Below are 10,079 nucleotides of genomic sequence, written 5' to 3' on the forward strand. Positions count from 1 at the left end.
AGAAGGGCTCATCAGCCAAACTACGCCCCGCGTAGATTTGGACATGCCCCGCGTAGAGTGAGTACTGATCCGGAGAAGAGCTCAACAGCCAACCTACGCCCCGCGTAGAATTAGGCACGCCCTACGTATAATGAGTACTGATCTGGAGAAGAGCTCATCAGCCAAACTATGCCCCGCGTAGATTTGGGCACGCCCCGCGTACCTTCAACTTAAGGAACTTGCTCCTTACTCCATACTTCGTCTTTATTCACAATCTTGCCACTACTTATTTATAACCCATGCCACTCCCTATTTACCATCCATGCCACCCCTTTATATTTAACCCCTTTTACCCTTATCTTATTATTTTTAAGTAGTTATATTCTTTATCCTTCATTGTAATTTGGCAATTAGGTTTTAGATGGTATAAATTCATCTCTTTGTCATTGTAATAGTTAACTTTTTATCAATCAAATTATCAACTTCTTTGTGAAGCTTTGTTAAGGTTCTACCTTCAACAATGGGGATTTTATTATTCCTATGGATTTAGTCCATGAAATTGGGATTCACTCCTTCTAGTTTACCTAGAGAAGAACATCTTTGTTAGTTTACGATTAAAACTAACACGTCACGAAACCGATCCGTATATCATTACTCATTATACGCAGGGCGTGCCTAATTCTACGCAGGGCGTAGGTTGGCTGTTGAGCTCTTCTCTGAATCAGTACTCACTCTACGTGCGGGGCATGCCCAAATCTACGCGGGGCGTAGTTTGGCTGATGAGCCCTTCTCTGGATCACCTTCCTTCACGCGGAGCGTACTTTCATCCACGTGGAGCGTGTCTGAGCTGCTGGTGTGTTGTGTGACACTGTTTTGGCCTCCTTACTCGCTTGTTGCTCGTGCTTGGTTCTTCCTCCGACTTCCTTCGTACGGACCCGATCTCAGAAGGAGCTACCCCGCATCATTAAGTTTAAGTGTGTTTCATAATTTTTTTTTTGCTAACCAATTAAATTATTCAATTAAGTTTAAAATCGTTTATTTTCATAAGGCAAAATATTTATCTTAGCCTGTTGGTTGAGAGCTTGCCTATGATCCTAGAGGTCATGGGTTCGAATCACATGGGGTGGGATGAGTTGGGGGTTTTCCTTTCTCTTTAATGTGATCTTCCATTGTTTAATATGAGTGCTTTGCACACATCTTTAAAAAAATATTTATCTTAAAATTTTAAATCAACTATTATTTTTATATTCAACACTTATTTTTAATATTTATCAAATAGTTATATCATTTAGGTCCCGTTTGGTACGTCGTAATGAGCATTGTAATGGAATGCCCATTATAATGGAGGCCCATTACCATGTTTGGATTAGTCATATTGTTTTGTCGTAATGGAATCACAAATACATCACTCAAGTTTTTTTTACAAATTTTACATAAACCCAAAGAATAGACATGAATTCTCATTACGACTAACTCTTGCAGTTTTATTATTAATATTTATTATACACAATTCTTATTAAACGATAAAACAAAAAAAAAATTAGAAAAATATGAAAAATGAAAACAAAAACGTGAAAACTGGAAAACACGAAAAACGGAAAACCCGAAAAACATGTCGAAATATAGGTCGTCTTTTTTATTGAATTTTTTCATGTTTTTCGTGTTTTCCATTTTTTGCGTTTTTCACGTTTTCATGTTTTTCGATGATTTTAACTGTATGAATAAAATTTTATGATTAAATTTTAACTAAGCAAATATAAGTATTGTAACAATAGTTAAATTTCATCATTTTTTTAGTTTGTCAACCAAACAGGGTAATGAAATTACTATTCCATTCCATTACATTACAAGGTTGATTACATTACATTCCATTACGTCATACCAAACGGACCCTTAATAGTTTCTGTGCTCATATTATTCAATATTTAAAATTTGTACTTATTTTTTTTAACACTTAATTTTCAATTTATAAAAAAAAAACACATTAGTTAGATTTGCAATTACAAAACTTAAATTATCCACTAATTAACAGAATCTTATCAGACTTCGAGCTGGTTTGTTTCAGCTGTTCATGTTTGCTGTTACTGACAAACAGTAGGTATTAGTTGTTTTTTTCCTGCAAAAAGCAGTTGTTCTAGAATTTTACTAAACATTTTCTATCTCATATTTAGTGTTGAAAAAAAAAAGCTAAAAATGGAAACAAATAAACACTTCATATGCTTAAAAAAATAAAATTAGAGATTTAATATATAAATTGAATAAAGCTCAATTCATCAAAACTAAAATCACAGTAGGTTTTAACCCAGAAATTATACAGGGCATAATTTTATTTTTATTTTTTAAATATTATGAAAAAATGTCTATTTTTTGTTTTTAAACATAAAAATGTATGGCTATGTCACATTGCGAACAATAATTGGTGTTCCAATATCTTCATTATTACTTCAAACGGTGGCGCTTTCGTGCTTTGAAGTTATGATCGGATCAAGTGTAAGTTAACGACAGTTGGGAAGGCCCTACCGTTCTCATTGAAAAAATAAAAAACAAACTAAATGTTATAAAATAGTCATCCAATCAAAATAACTTGAGAAAAAATTAAACAAATAAAAAGAAGAAACAAATGTTGACGTACATGGCAGTGGCTTCAAAGAGATGACTGCTGTTTCACGTTTTCCTTCTCTTATGCATTAACACAAACTCTATTTTAGTATGGAAAGGTAGAAGGCAGTTCTAAAAAATGGAAACAAATAGACAGTTATAGCGGAAATATTTGGAATAGAATGGAATAAGATTGAATGTGGTATCTTTTATGACTCCTCACAATTTTGAGTAATCTACAAATAAGAGATTTGCCGATTTACTAGCCTAAGCACTCTCATGCATGCATAAGTCAATATGAGGGTAAATTACAACCATGACCACTGAACTTTATCCATTTTCATATTATGGTCATTGAACTTTATTTCTTTCCGCTATGGTCACTCAATTTTACACTTTTTAACACCGGTGGCCACTTAACGCCTCAAAACGACCGTTGACGGCTAAAAATAAAAAATCCAAAGCGTTAATGATATTCTAAAAAACTTTAATTCTTGAAAATTTTCGTTTTGAGATCATTTGAGTGTTGTTTGGTTAGGAGAGAGAAAGTGAATTTTTAGAGAGATAAAACTCCAAAAAATGTGATTTTCAAAAATAAAAAATATGGTTTCATGGTAAATGTCGTTCTGAACAATTTTAATTCTTGAATATTTTCATTTTGAGGTCGTTAACGATCGTTAATGGTCATTTTGAAAAGTTGGTTAAAATTGAGTAGCCACCAGTGTTAAAAAATGTAAAATTCAATGGTCATACTGGGAAGAAATGAAGTTCAGTGGCTATAATGTGAAAATAGGTAAAGTTCAGTTGCCATGGATGTAATTTACCCGTCAATATGATAATCAAATCTAAAGAGTAAGCAAAAGTCGAGGTTAGGGTTTTTACATGCCTTAATAATTCTGCAGTGTTCTATATATATATATATATATATATATATATATATATATATATATATATATATATAGGCAGTGTGATCTTCTTGTAACAATTGTTTGGTAGTACCTTTACACTTGTCCGACATCTAGTGAGACATCTGTCCTTTTCCAGACCATATAAGCATGAGGGGTATCTTGATATTTTTGGCATGGTAGACGCGACCTCTTCTTGTCGGGTTTTTCTGAGCTATATCAAGGATGAACTTCTACCTCTTTTGAGGTGTGCTCGATTCAGTCTCCTGAGAGCTGCCTTATGGGCCTTAAGGCCAAATCTAATAACAACTTTATCAAATTGGGTTGTTAAGTCTCACACGGATAAGAAAAAAGGGAAATACTTTTAAGTTTCTTCAAGATCTCTTCACTTTCTTGAAATCAATGTTTCTCTTCCCTTGATAGAGTGCTTCCGGGCTATATGTCCTTTCACTACACATGTACGATTTTAATTGGAAAATATCAAGCTACCATTTTGTAAATAGTTTTTTTTTTACAAAATACAAAAATAAAACTTGTGGTTTGACCGATTTGTAAAGACAATCCATGTGGTTTACAAATTTGCATATATGAGATGTGCTTTGTGAATTTTGAAGTTAAATGATATATGAATCAATTTTTTTGCCAAACAATACTTAGGGTTTATAATTTACAAAGTTAAAGATAATTTCCAAAATCAATCTTTCTAATTGCTTCAAATCGCTCATTATGAGGGAAATAGTTATCATAAAAATTATTAAAGGAATAACTGAGTTTGTAAATGATAAAAAATATAGACCTCTATTTGTAAACTTTTAAACTACGTGGATGTTATTACAAATCAACCAAATAACAAAGTTTATTTTTATTTTTGTACTTTTCTCTAGTTTTTTTTTCTTACATTAAGCAAATCTTTAACCTACCTGATAGTGGTTAAAATTAAATGCCTTTATATTAATAAATTTAAAATCGAGTGATTTTATATTAGGTTTTGAAATTGAGTGTCAAATATTTAAAATAGTAATTTTGAATGGGCATGAGTGCAATTTACCCTTTTAATTAAGGTTTTCAATTTTATTTGTATGTCTAGTGTGGTTGTATGACAGCATAACAAAGCTTTTTGTTTTGCAATTGAGATGGATGAATTATTGAAATTATTTTTTGGTTCGTAAGTGTATAATATCAAACACACACTACAAGAAAATCAGTAATTAGCAACTAATGTTTGAAACCAGATTAAAATTGGTTGCAATATTACAACCCGTATGGTTGCAAAGCATTATCATTGGTTGCAAGGATGAGAATTAGATTTCTTAAATACATTTGACACAAAAGATATGGTTTCAAAATTTTATTGGTTGTAAATATTGCAACCAAACCCGTCTCAACCTATATTTTCTGGTTGCAATTGTAATTAATTTGTTTTTTTTATTTTTTATAAATTGATATATTTGAGTTAAATAATATTATAACAATTAATATTTGGGTTAATAATATTTCTAAATTTTTTTTTTTTATAATGACTATATTACTTAGTATTACATGTACCCAACAGTACCACTTATTTTTTCAAAAAAATTTAGTAAGTACTAATTATTTTATAATGTGATATATAAAGGAGAAAAGTACAGTGTTTTAGGGTTTTATCACTTTTCCTTATCTTATTTCCGCCTCCATCCCCTGTCCACCTTCGTTCTTCCTAAGTTTTTCATTTTCGCCTCCATTGTCTTCTTCAGTCCTCCGTCTATGGTCAACTGCCATAACCCTCTTCGTCTTAGTTTTCCATCTCTCACCGACCGTCGTAACACTCTTCACCTCAGTTTTCCATCTCTGGATGACCGCCGTAACCGTCTTCCCCAGTTCTCCATATCTCATCGACCCTGAATCGCCTCAGTTCTCCACCGGTCAGCTCAACTGAACTCGTTGCTGCTATATAAGGTGGGTTATCTTTATCTTTTTTATTTATACAACTGTCTTAAATTCGTTTTCAAAAATCCAGTAGAAAAATTGAAGTTCTAAATTCGAACTGTAACTCTGTTTGAGCTTGTTTATTTTCCTCTGTTTAGCTCAAAATTTTCATTCATTATTATTGTTCTGTAATACAGACTTACGAATTATTTTCAGTATTTAGGATTGATGTATTTCTTTGTGATGTAGAACAAATAACTTTTTCGAGTTAGCGCCTGTTTCCATCTTGCTTTTATTCTGGGTTGTCTTATAAAGGTAGATTATTGTGGTTTAGGTTGTGGAAAATTGGGGGGTTTTCACCAAAGGTAGCGACTTCTGAGTTGCAATTGGTCAATGGTGGGATTTTTCATTTGTTGGTGAATATCTGGAGTCTTTTGGTTAATGTGGGATTTTTCAAAATGGTTTGTCATGCAGCAACATCCTGAAGTGAATTTTTTCTCTCCAGTTCCTTCATTTCCTTGTTAAAGGTATTTTTGTAAATCCTCTAGAGCATAACATTGAAGTGAAACTTGAAACATCTATGCCTTTTGAAATAGTGCTGCATATTTTTTATTCTTGTGTTCTATATTTATTTTTTTTAATTTCAAGCTTAATAAAGTAATGAGCTCAAGTTCTCTGAAATATTGAGATGCTAGATGAGCTGGGTGACCAGCAATGACTCTCCATGAATCCCCATATCCTATGAGAAGTTGAAATTGGCATTCCTTTGCTACTTGTGTTTTCCTTAATTGAATTGCATATTTAAGTTTCATAAACACATATTTAAAGCTAAGAAAGTGGAGTCTGGATGAGATTGTTCGATTGGCTGAGATATTTGTGATATGATTATGATTGACATTTTGAATGTGCATGGCAGTCATGACATTTAGCTTGAATTCCCTCTATAGGAGGCACCGGATCAGAAACGGTGCAGGAGCATGGGATTCCAGATCATGCTTTTGGTATAATCCTCGTAAAAATTATTCTTTTATTTGTGCTTAAAAGGCATCGGTTCCACACATTATCTTATGTATTCCTTTTGTTATGGAAGGTAACGAGTTTAGTGGAAGTGGAGTTGGTGCAAGCATCAGTGTTGAACTCTACGAGAGAGATGTAATCAATCTTAAAAGATTACCAATGATTTGTATAAGAACTCTGACATAACTTATGTCCAGGTAGGCTGCTGTGGTGCCAAAATCATTTCATTGTGAATAAAATGGAGAATATGCTTATGATGACTTGTATGTGTTGAAATATTAGATATGTTTCATATAAGTGTAAAACAGAGTTGATGTTATATGCACTACTATATAACTCTTCTAAATCACAGTCTTATTGGTCACTGCTATATGATACTTTGTTTCATGAATCTTATTTGTTTGTATAATTTTATTTGTTTGTTAATATCATACGAACTGTTTGACAGTATCTTTGTGAAACTAAAGTGCTACTTTAAACTTAGTAGACCATGGTAGACAGTGGGCATCATTTAAAGCATTTTCTCTTTGAAGCAAGAGAAGTAGCATTACAGTAATAAGTTGCAAAAATTAGCATTTTAGAGACATTTTGGAATATGAAAACATGTATAAAAGATACCTTTTGGACATGTTTATTTATTATTTATTCAAGAGACCATTCAATTTTAGACACAGGATACATGTCCAATATGTTAGTTTTGTGCAACATGTTGACAGGAGGACATTTAATGGAATGAATTATAGTTTTTCATTTACTTATATTATTAGTAGTGTGTAAAATGTTGACATGAGGATTTTTAGTGGAATGGATTATTGGTTGTGTAACATGTTGATGGGTAAAAAAAAAGGTTGTGTAGGTCTTCTGTATTTACAATCCATGGGAAAAAATGATGTTAATTTGCTGTCAAAAAATGGTGTTAATTTGTTGTAAAATGCATGAAAAAAAAGGATGTAGGCCATCTGTATTTTACTAATGGTCTACTACTAATACACAAACTCATCTTCAATCTATACAGGATATGCTTGATGATTTCAAGAGTGCACTCATTTTCATAGAGCATCCAGAGCAAATAGATGAACGCCAACGACAGATGGATCAATCTCTTCAAGGTTTGCATTTATGTGTTAATGCCGATGAGGTTAACGAGCTTCGCGGACGATTGATAGATATAGAGACACAAATCGGCCCATCTTTAAGGCAAATCCAAATCACTCTTGATCGAATTCATGACTTCGAGTTGATCGAATTCATGACTTCGAGAGGATAGATTGTTTTTTGAAAGATGTGGATACTGAATCCATAATCCCCATCCTAATTTGATATTTTGATATTTTAGAGGTGTAGAGAGGTATATATGCTTATCTTGGTGATTACATTATATGTATTCATGACTTGACTAGTTTACTATTATCAAACTTTGAAACTTGTTATTACTATTAGTTATAAATTTAGTTTAGTATATGTATAATAAGAGTATGTGTATAACTTTAATTGTTAAGTATATTTTGTTTATTAATTATATTGTATATTTTATTACAGAATATATATATATATATATATATATATATATATATATATAAAATGCTGTCCAGAGATTAACAACAACAATATCGTACTGGTTGATAAAGTGATCTTTCAACTTTCTATCCAAAACTTGGTTCGAAAACTCGTCGAAAAATGCGTCAGAAAACTTGTCGGTAAAATTTGCAACCAGATTCTTTACGGCCAAAAGCTAGTCTCTAACAATATTGACACATAAATCTGGAGTTGGATATTGAAACCAAATAGTGGTTGTAAAAAAATGGTTGGTAACTTTGCCACCAACTTAACAACTAACTTATTGGTTGCAAACTTTGCTACCCTAAACCTAGATCTGGTTTCAAAGATTTAGCAACCTAGTAATTACCAACCGATTCATTTTGGTTGCTAAAAGAATAAATCTGGTTGCAAAAGCGTGTTAGAGACCGATTTAGCAACCAGATTTTTGGTTGGTAATTACTGTTTTTCTTGTAGTGACATACATTGTTTCAAATAAGTTTATTGTTCAATCCTCATGAATATACATGTAATTATAATTCAATACATCAATATGTAAAAATTAAATTAAAAAGATATGGATTTTCTTTATTTACCTTTGGAATAAGGAGAGAAAAAGAATAACCAATAGTTAATAGTATAAACAAATATCTTCCAATCATAGATAAGAAAAGGGAATATAATGTAACGGCAAAAGCAAAAGCACACTCTATTAGCCCTAGCAATACCATACCATAAATATCAAATTTTTAATAAAAAGTCTTTAGTATATCCCAAGTTGCAACAAAATTTAAAGTTTGCTATCCTAAACAAACTCAGGAGGACCAACTTTAGCATCCAAATCTATAAATTAATACAGATACCATAATCATTTCAACCCAAAATGGCATTCAAAATAGCTATTATCCTCATCTTTATTATTTACATTTCCTCATCTTCCTCGGCAATAATTAGTCACAATGTGATAAGTTATGGAGCCAAACCTGATGGCATAACTGACTCCACGGAGGCATTTCTCGCTGCTTGGAAACAAGCCTGCAGCTCCATAAATCCGGTTACCATACATGTGCCGCCGGGAAAGTTTTTGCTCCGAAACCTAGTTTTTAGCGGAAACTGCAAGAATAATGCTATTCTATTACTTATAGACGGAACCCTAGTTGCTCCGTCGGACTACAGAGTAATTGGGTATGCTGACGACTGGATTTCATTCCGATATGTCAATGGAGTTTCACTTGTTGGCGGGTTGCTTGATGCACAAGGCACTAGCTTGTGGAACTGTAAGGCCACTTCCAAAAATTGCCCAAGTGGTGCAACGGTACGTATATTATTCTCTAAAAATATACAAATTATTAGAAACACCTGGTTCTCTATTCTAATTCGATCTTATCATTTTACAAACAGTCATTACGATTTACCAATTCAAAGAATATAGAAATAACGGGATTAACATCAATAAACAGCCAGATGTTTCACATCGACATTAATGGGTGCAACAATGTAAAAATGGACAACGTCAAAGTGATCGCCCCAGCCGGAAGCCCAAACACAGATGGGATTCATGTGCAATTATCAAGTGATGTTACAATCTTCAACTCTGAAATTAGAACCGGTGATGATTGTATATCTATAGGCCCTGGCACTTTTCACCTCTGGATCCAAAACATTGGATGTGGACCTGGCCATGGAATCAGTATCGGCAGTTTAGCCAAGGATTTTAACGAGGCTGGTGTGCAAAATGTGACCATAAAAAATGTGAGATTTACAGGTACTGAAAATGGGGTGAGGATAAAATCATGGGCAAGGCCTACTACTGGTTTTGCTACTAATATTCTGTTTGAAGGTGTTTCTATGACTGATGTTCATAATCCAATTCTTATAGATCAACATTACTGCCCTCATGAAAAGGATTGCCCTCGTCAGGGATTTGGGGTTAAAATTAGTGATGTGAGTTACCAAGATATATATGGGACATCAGCAACACAAGTGGCTGTCAAATTTGATTGCAATCAAAATAATCCATGTACTGGGATTCGAATGGATAATGTGTACCTAACTTATAAAAATCAACCAGCAAATGCTTCATGCTCCAATGCAACCGGGACTTCTTCCGGTTCAAACCAGCCTGCAAGTTGCCTCTAA

The 10,079-nt window shown here is 33.0% G+C and overlaps 1 protein-coding gene and 1 long non-coding RNA gene across 2 annotated transcripts; both read left to right on the forward strand.

The window, feature by feature from the left end:
- The first annotated feature begins 5,138 nt into the window (after positions 1–5,138).
- LOC136220386 (uncharacterized) lies at positions 5,139–7,930 on the forward strand. The gene is made up of 4 exons (XR_010684507.1): positions 5,139–5,417; positions 6,304–6,388; positions 6,478–6,601; positions 7,420–7,930. It is a non-coding gene; the product is annotated as an uncharacterized lncRNA (long non-coding RNA).
- Positions 7,931–8,823: 893 nt separating this feature from the next.
- On the forward strand, positions 8,824–10,079 carry LOC136220465 (polygalacturonase-like). Its single transcript, XM_066008279.1, has 2 exons — positions 8,824–9,255; positions 9,342–10,079. The coding sequence occupies exons 1-2, from the start codon at positions 8,824–8,826 to the stop codon at positions 10,077–10,079; spliced, it is 1,170 nt and encodes a 389-aa protein (XP_065864351.1).

The sequence above is a fragment of the Euphorbia lathyris genome, chromosome 2, assembly GCF_963576675.1.
Source record: "Euphorbia lathyris chromosome 2, ddEupLath1.1, whole genome shotgun sequence".
Classification (NCBI taxonomy): Eukaryota; Viridiplantae; Streptophyta; class Magnoliopsida; order Malpighiales; family Euphorbiaceae; genus Euphorbia; species Euphorbia lathyris.